General features: G+C 47.2%; 2 protein-coding genes across 2 annotated transcripts in view; one reads left to right on the top strand and one right to left on the bottom strand.

Annotated features, from left to right (window-relative positions):
- NRAP (nebulin-related anchoring protein) overlaps positions 1-17,003 on the top strand; it is an 88,746-nt gene extending 71,743 nt beyond the window's left edge. Inside the window, exons 35-42 of the mRNA XM_006831484.1 lie at positions 1,108-1,419; positions 6,407-6,511; positions 7,197-7,295; positions 8,948-9,052; positions 12,327-12,434; positions 14,492-14,803; positions 15,999-16,130; positions 16,905-17,003. Of these exons, the coding sequence (XP_006831547.1) occupies positions 1,108-1,419; positions 6,407-6,511; positions 7,197-7,295; positions 8,948-9,052; positions 12,327-12,434; positions 14,492-14,803; positions 15,999-16,130; positions 16,905-17,003 (1,272 nt within the window). The remainder of the gene's footprint in view (positions 1-1,107; positions 1,420-6,406; positions 6,512-7,196; positions 7,296-8,947; positions 9,053-12,326; positions 12,435-14,491; positions 14,804-15,998; positions 16,131-16,904) is intronic.
- Positions 17,004-17,560: 557 nt separating this feature from the next.
- Positions 17,561-21,781, bottom strand: part of HABP2 (hyaluronan binding protein 2) — a 26,081-nt gene continuing 21,860 nt past the window's right edge. The window contains exons 11-12 of the mRNA XM_006831370.1: positions 20,413-20,558; positions 17,561-17,725 (exon numbers count right to left, since the gene is read on the bottom strand). Coding sequence (XP_006831433.1) covers positions 17,561-17,725; positions 20,413-20,558 — 311 coding nt within the window. The remainder of the gene's footprint in view (positions 17,726-20,412; positions 20,559-21,781) is intronic.

The following is a 21,781-nucleotide window of genomic DNA, read 5'->3' as shown; positions in this document are numbered from 1 at the left end:
CCATCACCCACATTAACATGAGTCTACCCTCCAGCCTGTGAATAATTCTCCCTTCTCTCCCACCCCTGGTAACCATCATAGAATTTTTTTTTTTAGCATGAAAACCTTTTCTTGACTTTTTACAATAGTGGGCTTGTACAATATTTGTCCTGAACCATTTCACTCAGCATAACATCCTTCAGGTTCATTCATGTTATGAGGTATTTCACAGATTCATAGTTGCTCTTCAACATTGCATAGCATTCCATTGTGTGTATCTACCAACATTTGTTTAGCCATTCTTCTGTTGACGGGTGTTTAGGTTACCTCTTCATTTACCCTTTTGGATTAATTCCTCTGGGCCAAAGTGCACAGAAAGGGAGACCAGAGCCCTTACTTTGGTTATGAAGATGTGATTTTAATTAGATAGGAAGAATGGAACAATGTTTTAGTTGTCCGATCCCTAAGAAGGAAGGCACGCTCACATGAGTCTAGTATGATTTTTCTTATAACCACCACCTTCTCGTGGGAGAAAGGAGTCTGTGAGAGGAACAGATGATTAAGTGCTCAGTAACTTATGGAAAGATACGGGTTTGAGGTCTAACCAGAGGTGCCTCAGAGTGTTAGCAATCTACTTCTGAAACATCAACCTTTGAAAACTCTACGGAGCACAATTGTTGGGTCCAAGTTGGGTCCGACTCATAGAGACCTTATGCACAAATGAACGAAACACTGCCCAGTCCTGAGCCATCCTCACAATCTTTATTAAGCACAAGCCTATTGCTGCTTCCACCATGGCTTGGGTCAGGCACACCTTAGTCCTCAAACTGACATCTTTGCTCTTGAGCACTTTAAAGGGATCTTGTGCAGCTGATTTGCTTAATGCAATACTTCATTTGATTTCTTGACTGCTGCTTCCCTGAGTGTTGATAGTAGATCCAAGCAAAATGAAGTCTTTGACAATTTCCATCTTTATTCCATGTATCATGAGATATCCAGTTACCAAGGGCAGTTGGTAACTGTAGTGTAAGAAAAGGTGTTTGTTTTCTGGGGGCTCCAGTGAACACAGGCAGAGAGAGTGTTAGCAGGCCAAACGCAGACTCCAGACTACCTCATGCTTCCTTTCAGTTTCTCTACAGACACGACTTTGTGAAGGAGCGGGGGCGGCTCATTGGACCCCGCAGTGTGAGTGATGACCCCCGGCTCCAGCACTGCCAGCGGATGGGTCAGCTGCAGAGTGAGCTTCAGTACCGGAGGAAGGCAGCTGGCACTCAAGCCCAGTGCCACCTGCCCATGGATATGGTGAACCTGGTCCATGCCAGGAAGGCCCAGGCCCTGGCCAGCGACTGTGACTACAGGACACACTGCCACACGTTCACGGCGCTGCCCGAGGACCTGAAAATGGCCTGGGCCAAGAAAGCCCACGCCCTGCAGAGTGAGGTAGGGCCTTCCTCCCGCCAGCCAGCCTGGTGTAGGCCTCTGCCCTGCCCATTAGCTGCTTTGACGCTCCAGGCTACTACTTGCTAGGTCTATAGAAAGCTTGTGGGAAAATGGAATGGAAAGATAATGGCAGTTTTCACAAGCACTTTGAAAATTTGTCATTCCACAAATATTTATGCAGCCAGGCTGGGTGCCAGGCACTGTTCTAGGCAAAAGACTCACAAAGCTTGTGCTCGTGGAGTCCTAGTCTAACTGCCCGTCAGAAAGACAACTACAACAGTGACCCTCAGAGACTTCTGACTCTGACCTGGGCCTTCAGGGCACCCTGGGTAAGTGATAGGGAACAGAGGTGGCAGTCTGCTTTCGTAACGATTTATAGCCTTGGACACCTTATGAGTTTCTGAGAGGAGAGCTATCCCATCGGGTTTGGAATCAACTCAATAGCAACAGCTTTGGGCTTTGAGTCACTCTGAGTCAGTCACTAGTTTGAATATGCTGCCTGAGTTTGCTGTGGTTGTTGGTAGGTGCCATTGAGTTGGTACCAACTCATAGCGACCCTATGCACAACAGAAAGAACACTGCCCGATCCTGGGCCAACCTCACAATTGTTGCCACGCTTGAGCCCATCGATGCTGCCACTTTGCCAATCCATCTCTCTGGGGGTCTTCCTCTTTTTCTCTGACCAGCTACCTTAGTAGACATTATATCCTTCTCCAGCAACTGGCGCCTCCTGACAATATGTCCAAAGTATGAGAGACGAAGTTTGGCCATCTTGGCTTCTAAGGAGCACTCCGGCTGCACTTCTTCCAATACACATCTTGTTGGTTCTTTTGGAAGCCCATGGTACTTTCAATATTCTCCTCCAACACCATAACTCAAAAGCATCAATTCTCCTATGGTCTTCCTTATTCACTGTCCAGCTTTCACATGCATATGAGGTTATTGAAAATACCATGGCTTGGGTCAGGTGCACCTTAGTCCTCAAACTAACATTTTTGCTCTTTGACACCTTAAAAAGGTCTTGTGCAGCAGATTTGCCTAATGCAATACGTCATTTGATTTCTTGACTGTTGCTTCCGTGAGTGTTGATAGTTGATTCAAGATGAATGAAGTCCTTGACAACTTCAATCTTTTCTCCATTGATAAGAATGTTGTTTATTGGTCCAGTGGTGAGGATTTTTGTTTTCTTTACATTGAGATGCAATCCAAACTGAAGGCTGTGCTTTTTGATCTTCATCAGTAAATATTTTAAGTCCTCTTCACTTTCAGCTAGCAAAGTTGTATCATCTGCATAGCCCAGGTTGTTAATCAGTCTTCCTGATGCCACGTTTTTCTTCATATAACCCAGCTTCTCTGATTATTTGCTCAGCCTGGGTTTATCTGACTTAATATCTAGGTAGGAGTCCTGGTGTGGCACTATAGGATAAGCACTTGATTGTTAGACCAGTTTGAACTGCAAGGTCCGCAATTCAAATTCTCCTTGGAATCCTTTTATCAGATTGCTGTGAGTCAGAATTGACCTGAGGGCAGTTAACAACAAAAACAAGTAGTATTACTCCCATTTTTGCAGATGCAGCAACTCAGATACCAATAACCTAAGTAATGTGTCCAAGGTCACACAACAGGCAGAACAATGACCTGCCCCAAACCATACCTACAGTACCAGGCAGAGGACTTTTTTATCGTTGATCAGACGACTGTTTCCGTGCTCTTTGGCTCCCCCTGGTGGCTAGAATATGAACCTCAATGCATGGAGACTTCTGTTTCCACTTATCTACTACCCGGCGTAAGGAGCTCTGGTAGCGTAGTGGTTACGAATTGGGCTGCGAACCTTAAGGTCAGAGGTTCGAAACTACCAGCCGCTCCGCGGGAGAAGGATGAGGTGATCTGCTCCTGTGAAGATTTACAGCCTCGGAAACCCTGTTCAGGGTTCCTATCAAGGTCGAAATTTACTGAAAAAGATAATGGGTCTAAAGCCAACCATACCCTATACTAAGTAGGATTGTATGATTATTTTTAATATGACAATGATATCCTTATACCTCCCCTCCCCCTCCACTTCCTGGCTGCGTCATTCTTGGATGAGAACTCTGGCTCAATACAGCCACACCTGCATTTGCCACTACAGTGCTCCAAAGTGGGGTGCCAATATGTGCTCCAGATCAGGTTGGTTTGGTAGGGAATACAGGGAGGCTGCCATTTGGGGAAATAGTTTCAACTGGCCAGCACTGTGTTCTCTGATCACAGAATCCTTCTTGGAAGCCATCTTTAGGAAGCTGATTCTTCTCTCGTCGCCCCTCCTCTCTTCCCTCTTTTATTGTGAAGTCTGGGGCTGGCGTGTTGTTTTTGGAGTCTGCGTGAATAGTCAAAGCAGGCTGGGAGCTTCAATATCAATAGCTGATCCATTTATAAGAGAGTCGGAGGCGCAGCCAGATCTTTGGGGAACCTGCATCTTGCTTTCTGACTTACCCGCGATCCCACTGTTCAGCTCAACAAAAGGCGAGTTGAAAGAGCGCTCCCCACTTCATCTCGTTTATGAAAGGAGCAAGGCCCGGCTGTGAAGAAGCCCTGTAGGATTATTCTCTGTAACTTAGAAATTTATCCAATTTTCTCTGTTCTTTATCAGAGTGGAAGGCAAAAGCGTTGACGGTGTAGACTGAAAGATCGAGGTTTAAAAAGCAATCTTACTGACATGGGGTTTTGAAACCTGGTCTTGCTCCTGAGTGATGTCTCCTTTGCCCAGTTGGATAGCAGAGTGGAATTTGCAGAGGGACATTAAGCAGCAGACAGTAGATCAGACACGGACCCTCTTTGAGGCCAACTGTGAGCAACACTGTGAATCCTGAAATGAAAGAAAACTAAAAAGGCCTAGAGGCCGATTTCTGGAGTGCTATTTTGCGTTGCAGGAGAACTTATCTCTAAATTAGAGAGATGCCATCAGCTTCATTTAAATCCAAACTTGAGGTTTCCTTAGAGAGGGTTTTTGTTTTTGTTTTTTTTCCCCCACCCTTAAAAATAGTTAGGTTCCATCAAGAGAAGAAAAGCATTCAGGAGATTGCTCTCATGTGGTAATGGTGGGTAGACCAAGGAGGAATAATGAGATTTCATGTTGTTGTTGTTAACTGCCGTTGAGTCGATTCTGACCCATAGCGACCCTGTACAGGGGGTCCGAGGAGCAACTGGTGAGCTTGAATAACCAACCTTGCAGTTCAAACGGCTTTGCAGTCTGATGCATTAACGCACAGCGCCACACCAGGACTCCAAGACTCCTAATCAGACCTGCTGTCTTTCCTAGGATGGCAGTTCAACCTTAGCACCCATCTTCTGGGCCCTTCCAGTCAAGAATGAGGGTAAGGCTGAGCCCACTTTTACAATATGAGGCTAAGCAAATCATAATGAGCTGCAGTAGCAGGAGGATGTAAACTGAGGCACGGGAGGATTTGAAATGGTGTAGAAGGAGCTCTGGTAGCGTAGCGGTTACGAATCGGGCTGCGAACCTTAAGGTCAGCGGTTCGAAACTACCAGCCGCTCCGCGGGAGAAAGATGAGGCTTTCTACTCCCGTAAGGATTTACACCCTCGGAAACCCTGTACAGGGTCGCTATGAGTCGGAACTGACTCGACGGCACTCAACAACAACAACAACATGCACAATTAGCCAGTTGTAACCAAATGTGTTCCAGTGTTTACAGACCTGTTGGAATTGATGCCATATCCTGGTATAAGGATTAGGAGCTCTGGTGGCGTAGTGGTTATGAGTTGGGCTGCTGGCCTAAGGTCAGCAGTTTGAAACTACCAACCGTTCCACAGGATAAAGATGAGGGAGGCTTTCTGCTCTTGTAAAGATTCACAGCCTTGAAACCCAGTGCAGGGTCGCTGTGAGTCAGAACCGACTTCACGGCATATAATCACCACCAATCCTGGTATAGTGCTCTAGGATAAGCACTGGGCTACTAACTTCAAAGTCAATGGTTCAAACCCACCAGTTGTTGTTGTTAAGTGCTGTCAAGTCGGTTCCAACCCAAAGCCACCCTGTACAGGGTTTCTGAGGCTGTAAATCTTTACGGGAGCAGAATGCTTCATCTTTCTCCCACGGAACAGCTGGTAGTTTCGAACTGTTGGCCTTAAGGTTCGCAGCCCGATTCGTAACCACTACACTACCAGAGCTCCTTAAACCCACCAGTAGCTCCTCAGAAAACCTATATAGGGTCGGTATGAGTCAGAACCTACTTAATCACACTTAACAACAACCATTTCCCATTACCACACATGTACAGTGAAATTGATCGAGTGTCCCTTGCCCCCCAGCACCTTCAGGTGTTTTCATGAGAATGGAGGGGTTATAATTTCAGAGAATCCAAACCCACCGTCCCTGAGTCTGTTCGGACTCAGCAACTCTACAGGACAGAGCACAGCTGCTCCATAGGGGTTTGAAGCTGTCAATCTTTACAAAAGCAGACAGCCTCATCTTTCTCCCGCAGAATGGCTGCTGGGTTTGAACTGCTGACATTGGAGTTAGCGGTCCAATGTTTACCCCACTGCATAATCTCAGACAGGTTATAATCTCTGTGCATCATAAAGAGAAACTAAGTCACTGTCTAGTAAAGTGCTTTTTTTCAACTCGCAGCATGTTTGATCCAGAACTCAAAGGCCCCATTATCTACTGAGCAGTGGGTAGCAGACTTCTATTTAGGCAGGTGGTAAGCAATCCCATGGGTGCTGATACTCAGACATGTGCTCATCTCGTTGAATCCCATTTACCCACTAGCGGGGCCCTCTGGTATCTTGTACATGACCTGTTATTAGATTCCTGGCGGGATGCCCAAGCATAAGCAGTCTGACTTGGTCACATGTGGAATGTTCTCGGAATGAAGCTGTTTTGACGAAGCATCATTACTAATGCTTTTACAAAGCAGGGGCTTCTTGAAATGCCCTAATCAATAGTCTTAGGCATTTTCCTGTTAAAAGCCAGTGATCTTCCTTCTGCAGTTTCGCTACAGATCAGACCTGATGGGCATGAAGGGTGCAGGATGGCTGACGTCTAGCTCCCCACAGATGGAGAGTGCAAAGAAGGCTGGAGAACTCATCAGTGAGGTACCGTCCCTGCTTCCCCTCATGGAGCTGCCAAGAACAGCCAAGCATTGCTTCCTTTTGAAGAGGGAACCTGCTCATGGGGTGGCTCCCAAGAGGGTCCCATGGCCACTTGAACTGCCAGTGTGTTTCTGGGGCCTTTTGCAAACAAATCCCAAAGGAGATTTCCTTCCCAATGAAGTTGTTGCTGAGAAACTAAAGACAAGAGGCAAACTGGGCAGTGATAGAGGCTACTGCATTAGAAGGCACCCTGTAAATACATTGCATACAGTTATGATCTAAACTGGTGTATTGTTTTCATGGGTGTTGTTGTTGTTGTTGTGTGCCTGCAGTTGGTTTTGACTCATAGCGACCCTGTACAGGGTTTCCAAGGCTGTAAATCTTTACAGGAGCAGAAAGCCTCATCTTTCTCTCATGGAACAGCTGGTAGTTTCGAACTACTGACCTTGTGGTTCGCAGGCCGATTCGTAACCACTATACTACCAGAGCTCCTTTTCAGGAGAGTAGACACTTCCAAATGTTCCTTATCACAGAGGCAGCTGGAAACCTTAGCATACCCTCGATGGTATGTGCCCACCAAGAAGAGAGACTTGTTTTCTGATAACGTCACGGGCACTGCTGATCCTAGTAGGTTGGGAATGAAGCTGTGTCCAGACAAATGTGTGATACCTGGTGGTGTTTCTTATAGACCAAATACCGAAAGAAGCCAGACAGCATCAAGTTCACCAGCGTGGTAGACTCCCCAGACCTCGTGCATGCCAAGAACAGCTACAAACACTGCAACGAGGTGGGTTCCTTCCCCTCATCCATCTCAGGTGTGCAGTAGTGACTTTCAGTGGTCAGTGCTTCCGACCATGGGCTCAGGGCAGATGTGAGTGCCAACCCTGCCATTACTATCTACTACCTGAATAGTTTCAGGTCAGTTACTTACAGCTTTTTTTACATCAGTTTCCTCATTTCAAAAGCAAGAGAAATGACAGTAGTCATTTTATAAGATTTAAAGAATTCAAACAAACTAACAAACAATTCCAGTGTTGTCAAGTCTGCGGGGACTCAGTGACCCTATAGAACAGAGTAGAACTGGGCCAGAAGGTTCCCTAGGCTGCCGTCTTTACAGCAGCTGACTGTAGAGTGGCTGGTGGGTTCAAACCACCATTCAATTAACAGCCAAGTGCTTAACCACTGTGCCACCAGAGCTACTTAAATGAATTAATTAAATAAAAGCACGCAGAGCCTTTTGTAAGTGCCTGAAACAATAGATGTCCTTTACTATGGCATTGCTAATAATCATAACAATTGTTGTCATTAAGTGCCCTCTAGTAGGTTCAGGCTTACAGAGACAGCAGTGAGGTGTTTTTTTTTTTTTTCTTTCTGAGGAGTGGCTGGTGGGTTTGAACTATTGACCTTGAGGTTTTGTTGTTGTTGTTATGTGCCGTGGAGTCGGTTCCTACTCATAGTGACCCTGTACAGGGTTTCCGAGGCTGTCAATCTTTACGGGAGCAGAAAGCCTCATCTTTCTTCCACGGAACAGCTGGTAGTTTCGAACTGCTGGCCCTGAGGTTAGCAGCCCAATTCGTAACCCACTAAGCTACCAGAGCTCCTAGACCTTGAGGTTAGCAGTACTGAATATGATTGATGGTACCTTACCAAACACAAACTCAGATGCAATTTGCTTGTTGATCCATAGCAATAGAATTCAAAGCTTAACATTGCCGAGTTAGCAACAAGAAAGACTACTATTGTATCTTTCTGCTTTTACTCTGCATAATTCAGCCTTGTTTCCTGTCTCCTGTGTTTATTTTGAGGAACAGAGAGTTACATATTTCCCCCCCCTGATTTGTCAAGGATTTGAGCATTGCACACACAGCCACCATAGTGCCCTGTCCTCAGAGAGAGCTGGCATGTGTACTGACCAAGGCAAAGTCCTGGGTTGAACTTGGAAATGAATTGGAATTTTCAACATTGTATTTTCTATTCTAGAAATAGATGAGACTCAGACACTTCCTAAAACTTTTCATAATTCTAAAATCACCACTCTAACTACAGCAAGTAACAGCAAGTTTGAGATGTACAGTTATGTCTTCCTGGGACCCAGCTGGCTGTGAAAACCTTTATTTTCTGAACACATAGCAACGTTTGTTAGATTAGCACAGGACCAGGCGGTGTTAAAGTTCTGTTGTGCTTAAGGTTGCTATGAGTCGGTACCGACTCAACGGCACCTAACAACAACAACAGCAACATTTAAGTGCGGCCACCTCCCCTGATTCCCACCATGTAGGCACCCTCTACCCTCCTAGAAGGATGCTCTCCATGTGCAGGGCTGGCCTTCCTCCCTTCCTGTGGGCACTCAACTGGAGGGTAGGAGAGAGAAAAGCCAGCTGTCACCTGGGATTTCCACACTGCAGATGGTCATTGATCAGGATCTTCTCTTACCCACAGCGTCTGTACAGGTTGGGGGATGCTGAGTCTCTGCACAGGTACACGGTGATCCCTGACCACCCCGACTTCACCCGAGCCCGCCTCAACGCGCTTCACCTGAGTGATGTAAGTAGGTGGTACGCAGCTGCTTGTGCAGTTATTTGACCCCACGCTGGGCTTTTTCCTACTGTTGGTTTCTTTATCGTTGTAAAAATATAGCTAATACATTTGCCAATTCAGCGTTAGTCACGTGTGCAATTCAATGGAACCAAGGACTTCCATCATGCTGTCTAACTAGTACCAATACCATATTTCAGACAGATTTTGTTTTTCTTTCAAGTGCTAGCAAGGAGGACTTGGGACAGAAAGACTACTTGACTGAGGGTGGGACAAACTGCCTGTGTGCTTTGATTTACTTTCCTCTCTGGCCCTCAGTTTCCTCAACTGTAAAATGGAGGCAGAGCAGTAAATGATGTTACTGATCCCCTGCAGCTCTGAGATTCGGATTCTGGGCAGTGCTCCAAGAGCTCTGTTATGTGTTAGGTTATGGTCAGGGAGTGGCCCCTGGCCCTGGCAGGGGTAGGCCCGTCTCCTTCGCCATTCAAAGCAGTGTGGCTTTGGAGACAGAGCAACAGTATCTCGGGTCGCAGTTTGGAAAGATGTCTCAATTGATGCCCATTTGGTCCAAATGTAGTTTGTGCCTTTGTGCGTGGAGCTGTGGCCTCCAACACTTTTGTTTCCCTTAGATGTGTGCCCTTTGCGTGCATAACCGAGAAGCCATTTCCTAAACCCAGGCTTGTTGTTAGCAGGGGTTGGATGCCCCTGGTTGTAATAGAATAGGCGCTGTTTGGCTAGCAAAGCTGTGATCCTCGGATAACAGGTAGCAAGGCGGAGGAATCAAAAGCCGCTCTCAGATCGGAATAACACAGACCGAAAGTGTCCGCCTGGGGCTGCGCGGGGCCTCCCAGAGTCCGGCCATTCTTCCCTCCCTGGCCTTGCTGTTGTGTCCTGGGGCTCCGTGCAGATCGACAGCTGCTCTGTTCACCCCAGAGGTGGCTGCCTCGCAGGGGTTGGCGATAGGCACCTTCTAGTTAGCGTGTGTATTAGTTTGTTGCGTTTGTAAAGCCCTGTGGGATCCCACGTAGTGAATGCAGCGGTGCTTTGTAAATATGAGTTATTATGATCATTTGATGCTTTTGAAGGATGCGAGAAGGATAATTTTAGAATAGCAGCTCTGGTGGGCTGACCTCCATCTGGGGAAGTAGGGCCTCCCCCTCAGCAGAGCTTAGACAAAACATGGGTCTCATTAATGCTCCAAGGATGGCGGAAGGCGAGGCCTCCATTTGAGGAACTATTGGAAGCCCTTGGCTGAGGACACTGGGATAAATCCACCAGTCTACTGGGTGATAGAAACATCTTTCCTGTGACAAGGGAGGCCACTCTGTAGAGTCCCAGAACTGAAATGAGCTGCCAGGGGATGTGGGTATGGAGGACTCGTGAACCTCTTTTGAAAGAGCACTTCTTCGGGGGCGTGTAGAATACGCACAATTGGATCAAGTGCTCTGTGCGGAAGATGTGGAGGGAAACTGACCTCTGTGCAAAGAAAGCCATTGAGATGTGTGAGGCAGCTGAAATAACTAAAAATCAAATGACTCTAATGTGTGAGGATGAGGACAAAACTGTGCCCACTGTGATAAAGAAGAAGAATGCCCAGGGTTCCAAATCAAAGAGCCTACGGAATCTAAAGACTCCCAGAGGCAAGGCAAAAACCTCAACAGAATAAAAAAAACGCAGAGACGAAGTGAGCATAAGCAAGCAAACAGTATACAGGGCTGTGTGCCCAGGCGCAAAGGACCCAGTGTCCTTGGGAGAACCCCAGTTTTGTCTCCAGTTGACCCCAATAGACTCTGGAGCTGGGTATATTGGATGGCATTAGAGTTTGAGGTTGTGCAAAATTTGATGTCATCATCTAGCCCAGATATGGTGTGGTGGATTTATTCAGAAACCACTGTGTTCCGTCTACAGGGCATGAGGAGGGCTTTAACTTTGTTTGCTTCTCTCATACCTGTGGGCTCACCAAAACAGGAAGCTTGCATAATACTAAAGGGGCTAGTTGTGTCATTATTTGAATCTCCCTCCATTTCCAGATATCTTTTCAGTTCTGGCTGCTCAACTCACCTATTGCTGTAAACCTAATCATGCTCACCCTGTTTGTGATCCCCAGTGATGGGTGGTTCTGTGTCTCCAGGACCTCGAATGTACTAGGTATTTGGCCTATGGTCTGTGATGTTGGATCTTGGACTCCAAGTTGATGATGAAACTGAAGGTGATGAGGGATGAGGATGAGGTCCTCCATGCTTGGCCCATCTAGTTCCAGGCCCAAAGGTGGGACAGGGAGAGGCACTTTGCTTTCCCTTTCATCTACCAGTTCTTAATCCTCCGACTTCCCTGGAGGACAGAAGCCCCAGTTTTGACCTCTATCCCCTGGTGACAAAAGTAAAGTTCTTGAGGGCCCAGTGACCTGCTATAGCTCGTGGGATGAATGAGTGACCGGCACGGTCTGGGGGCTATACTCTGTTGTCTGTTGGTTGCTCTCTCTTGCTGTCTCCGTTCTCTGCAGTGGAATAATGGTCAGCTCTCCACTGAGCTTTCCAAATGACTCCTGTCAGGGAGCCAGTCCCTTATGTTTGAAAAAAAAGTGTTAGCTACATGAAGGTATGAAAGATTTTGATGCCTCTGTTGGTGATGGGTTCTATCTGACCACTAGCAGGACATGATTAGCGATGCCCAGAGGGTGTATGAGAACAACTTGAGAAGGGGAGAAATGACAGAGGAAGATAGGAAATACCTGGTCAGTTACTCAGCCAGGATTTTGACAAATTCATTCAGGTGAAGGCTCTTCCCTGAGTGCAGGCCCTAGGACACACATCTGAGGTGAAGCGTGCCTCATAGTGATGGTGTGGGGCCCCAAAGTCAGGTGGAAGAGTCCCAGGAAGTCCATGGAGCTACCAAACACATGGGTTCTAGATCCAAGGAACAGGGTTGTTGGCATGTGCAGAGAGCCACGGTTCTTGAGTGTTGCATTCTGGCAAGCCTGAAACTATGCAGGTGAACACAGATAGAACAAGTAGAAGGGTCCTTCTCATACCACTGGGGCTGCTGCTGAGCCTGGGCCTGAGCCCGAGACCACACCAGCACAATGCTCACACTGGGGGCTCAGAGAAAGACTCAGTGGCCAGTCCCATCAACTCTAGAGCTGGAGAGGTTCTCAGGATGGCCCCTGGGATCAACAAGGCAGAGAGCACGTGTTTAACAACCTCTTCTGTTGAGACCCAACCACATGGAGAGCAGTGGAGTTACTCACTGCCTGCTTGGTTGTTTCTTTGTTTTCCCAATACAGAAAGTCTACAGAGACTCATGGGAGCAGACCAGGGCTGGTGGCTATGACTTCAGACTGGAGGCCATCCCATTCCAGACGGCTCGGGCATCCAGAGAGATCGCCAGTGATGTAAGACCCACGTCTCACCCTGGGTAACCGATAGGTTTTCAGTTTTCCCAGTCCTGTTGAAAGACAAACCACTAAGATCCCATCAAGATCCTCTCGGCACACAAACACCCCTATGTTTTGAGGTGATTCTGACTCATAGCGACCCTATTGGACGGAGTAGAATTGCCCCAAAGAGTTTCCAAGACTGTAATTGTTGGAGAAGCAGACTGCCTCATTTGATGTGTTTGAACCATTGACCTTTCAGTTAGTAGGTCAATGCTTAGCCCTCTGCATCACTAAATCTCCTTCAGAATTGAACATATATGTAAAATTGTTGTTGTTGTTGTTAAGTGCTGCCGAGTCAGTTCTGACTCATAGAGACCCACTATAGGGCTTTCAAGGAGCAGCTAGTGGATTTGAACTGCCCCCCTTGTGGTTCTCAATCCAGGGCTGATCTTACAGTGCCACACCAGTAGTCCTACATGTTAAATGAAAGGGAAAAACATAGGCCTTACTAGCTACGATTTTAGTAAGAAATTTAGGATTGGGGAAAGTATTCAAAGTCACTCTTAGAAGTGGATGTCTGTGTACTTAAAAATTAATGAATATGTATTGATTTATTGATTTGCAATAAAGGGCCTTTTTTTTGGCTGAAGTGTCATATAGCAAGAGGCTGGTTAGGCTTTGGCTTTGGTTAACTGAATTCACATTCTGACTCTGTGGCTGAGGAAATGGCTGTGTGGTCTTTTGTTGTTGTTGTTGTTGTTAAGTGCCATCGAGTCGGGTCCGACCCATAGCGACCCTGTACAGAGTTTCCGAGGGTGTAAATCTTTACGGGAGTAGAAAGCCTCATCTTTCTCTAGGTGAGTTTAATAAATTACCTGAACTCAGGTTTCTATATTTATGAAATGGGGATCTAATACTTGTCCCAGGGATTTATGGAGGTATGGAAACAAAATGATATGCACATTTTGTTGTTGTTGTTAAGTGCCATTGAGTTGTTTCCAATTTGTATTGGGTTTCTGAGGAAGGTCTGGTGAGTTTGAACTGCTGACCTTGAGGTTCAAACCAACCTTGCTGTCCAGCACTTATCCTGAAGCGCCACACCAGGACTTTAAACTATTATTATCAAAGAGGAGGATGACATGGACTAGGCCAATGCCCCAGCACTAGATCTGTGCTCATCTGTGATCTGTTTGTTACCAATCCATGATGAGATAAGTATAGAAATTGATAGTCATGTTTTATCAATTTGACATCACACTATTCAAGCGTGTGAGGGGTGAATTAGTCTTGTTGAACAGAGTAAAGGTCAGTTAAATGTTGTGAAACTTGTGTGGTATGCTCGTCACATGTTTTAGGATTATACATTGGTCTTTGATGGACTGGAAATTTACAAAGTAAAACAAGATGGAACTGGTTTTCGCTGTAGATAGTTGAGGAGTACTGGGCTAGGTCCCCGAAAGCTAAGAAGAGTGCTTTCAGAGAGAAGACACGCAGTTCCCTTCCTGTTGAAGTATTTCGGTAGCATCAACACCAGTAACTAGGATTCATCTCATGAACTTTGGACAGGCTAACAGGCGAGACAAATCCCTGCTGAAGGACATCATGGTTGGTTAAGTAAAGGACTAGCAAAAAAGAGAGAGGCCCCCAACAAGGTGTACTGACTCAGTGACTGCAACAATGGGCTCCAACTCAGCAAATGACTGTGACGATGGCTCAGTGCTTCCTGGTACATGGGGTTGCTATGAGTGGGAACCAACTTGACGGCATCTAACAACAGAAACCAACCACTCAATGGATGCAAACCCATGCCAGACACTAGGTTTAGCCCGCATATTATTGAATCCTTTTAACATCCCTGTGGGGTAAAGATTGATACTCCTGTTTAGCAGATTGAGAAGTGGAGACTACGTTCCACGGACACACAGCTAGGAGGCGGTAGAACCAGTATAGTCCCTAGTTCTATTGGACTCTACAGCCTTCCCTTAACCGGCTCTCAGATGTCCTGCTGAACAGCTTGTGGATGGTGGGGAAGGGAGGGGTGTCCGTGACCAATCAGCTCTTCTGCCTTTCAGTTTCGGTACAAGAAGGCCTTCCTGAGGGACCGGGGCTTGCAGATTGGGTACCGCAGCGTCAGCGACGACCCAAGGATGAGGCATTTCCTCACTGTCAGCAAACTCCAGAGTGACAACGAATACAAGAAGGACTTTGCCAAGACCCGGTCCAAGTTCCACAGCTGTGCAGACCAGCCTGGCCTCCTCCAAGCCAAGAGGAGCCAGCAGCTGGCCAGCGATGTGCATTACAGGCAGTCCCTACCCCAGCCAACCTGCGACCTGGAGGAGCTGGGCCTGAAGCATGTGCGGAAGGTTCACCAACTGCAGAGTGACGTGAGTGCCTTCATGCATCCGGACGAGCCTTTCCCCTGGGGCCTCTTCATGACAGGCATCAGCGACCCCAGGCTGTAGATCCCTCCTGAGACAGAATCCAAGATACCCAACACGTTAGTGCCAGCAGTAGTAACAGCAGTGAGTCCATTTGTCAAAGGTGTCCTGGTGGAACAGTGGTTAAGTGCTCAGCTGCTAACGGAAAGTTGGCGGTTTGGAGCCAACAACCACTCCACAGGAGAGAAAACCTTCAGTTCTGCTCCTGTAAAGATTTCAACCTAAGAAACCCCATGGGGCAGTTCTGTGCCAGCATATAAAGTCACGCTGTTGTTGTTAACTGCCATGGCATCGACCCTGGATGGGGTTTCTGAGGAGCGGATGGCAGGTTTGGACCTTATGGCTCCCAGTCCAGTGCTTATCCGACAGCACCACACTACCACTCCATAAGGTTGCTAGGAGTTGGAATTGGCTTGACAGCACACAACAACCATTTGTCAAGTCTGGATGGTAGGGCATGCTCTGCGTCAAATGCTTTATAAGTGTTGTGTTGGGTTTGTTATTGTTGTTGTTGTTAAGTGCCGTCGAGTTGGTTCTGACCCATAGCAACCCTTTACAGGGTTTCTGAGATTGTGTTGGGTAATCCTCACAAAAAACCCCATTACTGTCCCATTTCACAGATGAGGAGACAAGCTCAAGACTACACAGCCAACAAGTGGCAGTTCTGGGACGTGAACCCAGTTTACTTGATGCAAGGGCCCAAACTGTTGACCCTAAGACTCTGCTGGGACCTTAGTAGTTACCTATCACAGACTTTGCACTTTTCCTGGGTGGAAATAGAGTCCCAGAGAAGGGAAGTGACTTCCCCAAGGGGCCACAGGCGAGTCAATGTAGCAGCTTGTAACTCCATGGACAGTTCCCTTCCCACCTGCTTCCACCCTACAGTCCTCCCCCATTGCACCTCACATTGTTTGAATGGCAAGATGCAAGAGACCACAGCAAGCTGGCCTGGCTCACAGCACATTGAATTCTTCCTGCCAGGGACCTCCTGCATAAGACAAATTTGTTCCCGTTGTCCTGCCTTTACTGATACCAATATATTCTTCCTCTCAGGCTGCCTTTTCTTATCCTAGATCCCTCCGCGGACAAATCACCGCAAACCCTGTTGACCAGTTCCCTTTGACTCTTTCCTTTCCCCAAGGTCAAATACAAATCAGACTTGAACCTGACCAGAGGCGTTGGCTGGACCCCACCCGGCTCCTACAAAGTGGAGATGGCTCGGCGGGCTGCAGAACTGGCCAACGCCAGGGGTCTGACTCTCCGGGGCGCTTCTGTGAGTAACAGGCTGCAAACCCAACCCCTTCAGCAAGGCGCTGGGGAGAGGCAAACCCATTGTTTCTTTTCAAAGTTTATTTTTGGCCAAAGGTCATCGGCTCTAAAGAAGTGTGAAATGCAGCTTGAGCAAGGTGCCTGATTTCACCGGTCTGAGATGACCAAGCAGATGACAGGCGGGTGAAACTTCCCGCAGGGTTTTCTCTGAAGCCATAGCCATTAGTTCTGCAGAGGCAAACCCACCGAGGCTACATCAATCTGGGGTCAGGGCTGCGGTCGGGCTGTGAGGACTATTTGCTCCTTACATGCTTGGAAGGGGTCAGGGACTCGCTGGCTACAACAGGCAGGGTCCTCACCCCAACATTGTTCAGAGAAAAGATGCTGCGTTGAAATGAGAGACTGGCTTTGCTGCCTTTTCACACTTGCCTTGAGGATATTTTTTTTTCTTGGGGAAGGAAGATGGAAGGGGGGAGGGATGAGGAGGGTGAACATTTTCAAGGCTCGTGGAGACTCTGGGTTGACTAAACGGTTAAGCCCCCATACAACCAGTTGAAGGTTCGGTGGTTCGAACCCTTGGGAGACAAGCCTGGGCATCTCTTCTGAGAGGTCCCAGATGAAAACTCTCTAGAGCAGGCTTATTCTACACACACGGGGTTGCGATGCAGTTGGAATAGATTTGACAACAGCTCGGAACAAGAAAGAGGCACCTTAGTTTGCTCTAGGGGAGCAAGGAGAGAACTTGGATTTAGACTCAGATTGTGTTTGCTTTCTGCAGGCTAGGGCAGAGGCTGTGGACGTCAGTGGCCAGTGGGAAGATGTGAACCCTGATACCACTGAGATTCTGCACGTCAAAAGGAAGAGGGCTGTACACTGAGGGCACACACCCAAGAGTCTGGGCAGAGACACCGGAGAATGCTTGCTCCACCAGAGCTAAGCTTGGGAGACTGAACAACAACACACCTGACTCTACCACACCCCCTCTGTTAAAACACCCACAGTGTGAAAGCGGATGGAGACTGTTGTGTTTGGGGTCCTCATCTAGCTCCTAGCAGTGACTGTCTGTTTCTGTTGAGTAGCTTGTGTGTCTGGGATAAAGGAATAAAGATGTACAGACAATTCCCACTGAGGCTGAGCATTCTGTATTTCCACATCTGCACATGTTCGAGGTGCAGCCAATCCCCGTGAGCACTGATTTTTTCAGAAGAACAGTTGCTGGAAGCAAACACAATACATTTCAGGCTGATTCCATCATTCCTTGGGTTCCCCAGGGGGAAAGTGGGAGCATATGAAACAGTAGAAATGTTGGTTCATGAAGCCTCTGCTTAGACCTATGAACACTCTGGGAAACCCCAAGGATCCATCGTTGCTCGTACACTCTTGCCTTGTCTGGGTGCTGAGGAGGGAGGGTTCTGAAGTCTGCAAGATGCCTCCTTAGAAGCCAGACTCTCTTTGGATGGTGGTTTGGATCCAACTTAGAAACTTGGTCACTTGGGTGTAGACCCCTGGCTTCTTCCCACATTCCAAGCCCCAGCTCACTATCCCATAGATGTAGTAGGTGCCATCCTTCTCACAGGTCAGAGGGCCTCCCGAGTCTCCCTAAGGAGAAGAGGAAAGCATGAGGCAGAATATATTCCAGGAGGCTCCCAACACCTACAGGGGATGCCAGATATGATGGGCTGGAAAGCAAGAGAGAGAAGGCTCTTTGTTTGCCTCACGTGACCCAGGGCTCTCAGGAGAGAGACACAGATACCATCGTACATACCGGAGTGTGTGAGGGTTTGGCAAAACTGCCATAGGACCATTGCATAGTGGCATGAGCATGGATAGTCCTCTCAACCCTACCTCCTGACTCTAGATTGAGAGATAGATAGATAGATAGATAGATAGATAGATAGATAGATAGATAGATATTACAGACAGATAGATAATAGATATGTAGCTAGAACAATAAGTGATAGATTGATAGATTACAGACAGATAGATAGATAGCAGACAGATAGATATAGATAAATAATAGATAGATGCTAGATAACAGACAGACAGATAGATGGCAGTTATATGAGAGGTCAATAGAGAGAGAGATGACAGACAAATGGATGACAGATATAGATAGATGTTAGGTGGATGGCAGACAAACAGATAGATGTAGCTAGATAACAGATGGATATAGATAGGTAGATGATAGATGATGATAGACAACAGACAGACAGACAGATAAATGGCAAATAGACAGATGATTGCTCTGACTCAGGGTGACCTTATTTACAACAGGATGAAATGTCTTGTTCTATGCCCCCTCATGATCACTGGCACATTGAAATCCAATGTTCCTGAGATTACTATTGTCAATACTCAGGGGCCCTTGACTTCCTCATTCTGGCGGCAGACCTGTTGTCTGGCTGGCGCTCTTCCCCGGCCAGCACACACAGGGTGAGCAGGATGGGGGCTCAGAGGCAGCCTGGTCTAGACATGGAAGCATGGTCTATGGGGTTAGAGCTTCTGGAGGTCCCCACCTGTTAGTCATGTACCTTGGGCCTCAGTGTCACACACTGTAAACTATGGATGACAATCAACCTTCCACCTGCCAAAGGGTCCTTATGAGGATTAGTGTCTGAACACAGAACACTGCCTGACTCTTAGTGACCCTGAATTCGTGTGACGAGGGAGATGGTGGTGAGGATGAGGATGGGAAGTATGGCGTACCTACTAGAGCTGAGAGGTGATTTTAATGAATTCTCTTTTTGAATCTTAGCCACAATCTGGTGATCTTGTGGACATGTCATATAAATTTTACAGATTGGGTCTCTGAAGCTGGAGAACTGCTTCAGTGATTAAAGAAACAGAACCAGGTTTCAAACCTATGATGATCTGTTTCCAAAGCCTGCAACGGAGACCCGTGAATTGTCTAGGAAATTGAATGATCTCTTGACTTACTCATCTTCAAGGGCTTTGGGACATGTTGCACACATCTCTCTACATCCATTTTTTTTGAGGATGTGGATATCTGTAACTTCCTGGGAAGAGATGGAGGATCCCAGTAGAGCCACAGACTCTGGGCAGAGTGACTGTGATTTCCATCCCAGAAAATCATTGTTGGGTCCCTTTGCAGGAAGGGGCCATCAATGAACTAGAATTTCAACATGCCCTACCAGGTTTTCCAACATAGTTGTGTGGTTTATGAGGACTAAAACCGAATTCTAAAGTGAGGCATTTTTTTGGAATCTGAGAAAGATGTTTTCTATGTAATGTTACCCCTTCTGAGAGTGGGATTATGAGGAGTGGACTTCGATTTGGGGCAAAGCATCTGAGGTCACGTTAGCACCAGCTGATGGGGCACCTCCAACTCCCTGCCCAGCAGACTCCCTGAGTCACTACTGGCCTCAGTAGCTTAGGGTTCGGTTCCCAAAAGGTCAGGACTACGGTTGGTGTCGGGCTATTCGTTGGCTAAGGCTACAGACAACTCAGAGGGGATGTGGGTACGTAGTTTGCTAGGGCTAAGTCAATCGCTCCCCTGCGACCCTACACATATACATACACACACACACCCTGCCATCCAAATGATTCATTAATATTCTTATGATTCTGCGAGGCCGCTAATCTTTTTTTTTTTTTTTTTTTTTTTTTAGGCCTGTAATCTTTTCAAACTTCGTCTCTCATACTTCGGACATATTGTCAGGAGGGACCAGTCTCTGGAGAAGGATAGCATGTTTGGCAAGGTGGAGGGTCAGAGAAAAAGAGGAAGACCTTCAGAGAGATGCAGCATCAATGGGCTCAAGCGTGGCAACAATTGTGAGGTTGGTCCAGGACGGGGCAGTGTTTCGTTCTGTTATACATAGGGTCGCTATGAGTCGTTACCGACTCGATGGCACCTAACAACAACAACAACAATCTTTTCTAGCCACGGTTCTTTTGGACAGGTCTCTACTTATTGAAAAATTTCAGACCTGCCACCAAGCGCTGAAGCGAGAAAGATAGTCTTCACATTTAAACGTGGTCAAGTAAAGTGGCCAAGACTTTAGTGCCCAACAGACCTGGTTCAGATTCCAGTCCTGCCATATACCACCCAAGGTAGCATCTCTAAGCATCTGTAAAATGGCATTAAGGATATCCACTTCACTGCTGTGCTGGGAGAACGAAATTATACAAGGCAGGCAAAGTAGCTGCTGCTGCTCTTGTCGATTCCGACTCACTCGGGAACTGATATGTGTCACCTGGGCCTTAACTTGATGGCAGATGGGTATCTGACCCTAATGCCCTCCCTTGCTCTCAGGGCCTCTTCTGACCTGGCAGGTATCCTGTCCAGGTTTCTGAAGGTTGCCTGCACAGATCATGCCATCAGTGATCATGTGATCATAGAGCTGCCGGGAGTTGCACAAAGTGTTGGCTATCAGCTTGACTTTGGCGTCCAGGAGCTGGCGGGACCCTTCCCCTGTGGGCAGAGAAAAGAGGGTGTCAGTGTGGGAGTCAGTGTGGGGCAGAGTAAAGGAGTAGAGGGCACCTTGTCCCAGCAAGAGTGGGCAGTGGGCTGGGTGACACCCACACTCTGAGTGTGATGCCCCATGAGAAAACATCTAGATGAGACCAAAAGGACAATTCCTCTAAAGCAAAGGAAAGACAATAAGGAGTCAGGGAAACAATTTAAGAGAACGTTGACACGTTGTGAAAAATGTAACTAAAGATACTGAATAATTTGTGTATAAACAGTCAAATGGGAACCTACTTTGCTTTATAACCATTCACTGAAAATACAATCAAATATACAGAAAAGAAAACTATCCAATGAAAAGAACATCTATGTAGTGCAAAATGATTACTACATAGAAGAGTATTTTCCAAACAGGCTATGATATAAACAGGTATTACTCAGAAAAAATACATCCGTTGCTCAAATAAAATAAGAAAGGGAGAGAGTCAGCAGTGAGAAGGAAGATTTTTCCAGGAGATGGGCAGGAAATCTCATCTCCCAAGGCTGGGACCAACATGTAAGCAGGCAGTATGGGGCTCTTCTTAAGTCTTTGCCAGTCTTATCACACTTACCATAATGGAGCAGAATCATTTGTGCCTCCCTAATGAGGAGGTATAAAGTTGGTATAACTTTATTCCAACGGTCGCACTAATGGAGGGGGCGCTGGCTGAACCATGTGCGAGAACTGCGCAAACCTGGTGGAGGTGTTAAACGAAACCCAGACCACGGATCTGCAGGGTGAGAGGTGTCTGGAGACCAGGTCGACGGGGGTTGGGGTTGGGGGGTGGACGCTGCCTAGTGGGAAGAGACTGCAGCGGCCAGCCAGGCTGTCCTACTTACCCTGGACGCCAGGGCGCAGTCCTGGCCTAGCCGTTGGATCGTTGGATCAAGGCTTTGAGGTGGACTCAACCAACTTAGAGACCCACAAGCGCAGCCCAAAGCCTCTCATTACAACCCTGTCACCCCTGCTGCGCTTCTGCCTCTTGACTGACGCGACACATCCGAGGACGGAAATCCCACCTTTGAGCCAGATTTAAGGGCCTTAGTGCAAGGAGATTCGTGTTTAACAGCGACCACACAACCGCCACTCGTCTGTCTGTCGTGCTGTGGTGGTTTGAATTGCTGTGATTCTGAGGGCTATGCCACCGGTATTTTAAATAACCAGCAGGGTCACCCATGGTGGACAG

This window comes from Chrysochloris asiatica, unplaced genomic scaffold (assembly GCF_000296735.1).
Source record: "Chrysochloris asiatica unplaced genomic scaffold, ChrAsi1.0 scaffold00003, whole genome shotgun sequence".
Classification (NCBI taxonomy): Eukaryota; Metazoa; Chordata; class Mammalia; order Afrosoricida; family Chrysochloridae; genus Chrysochloris; species Chrysochloris asiatica.
The sequence above is the reverse complement of the archived record's forward strand: the minus strand, read 5'-3'. Positions and strand labels throughout refer to the sequence as shown.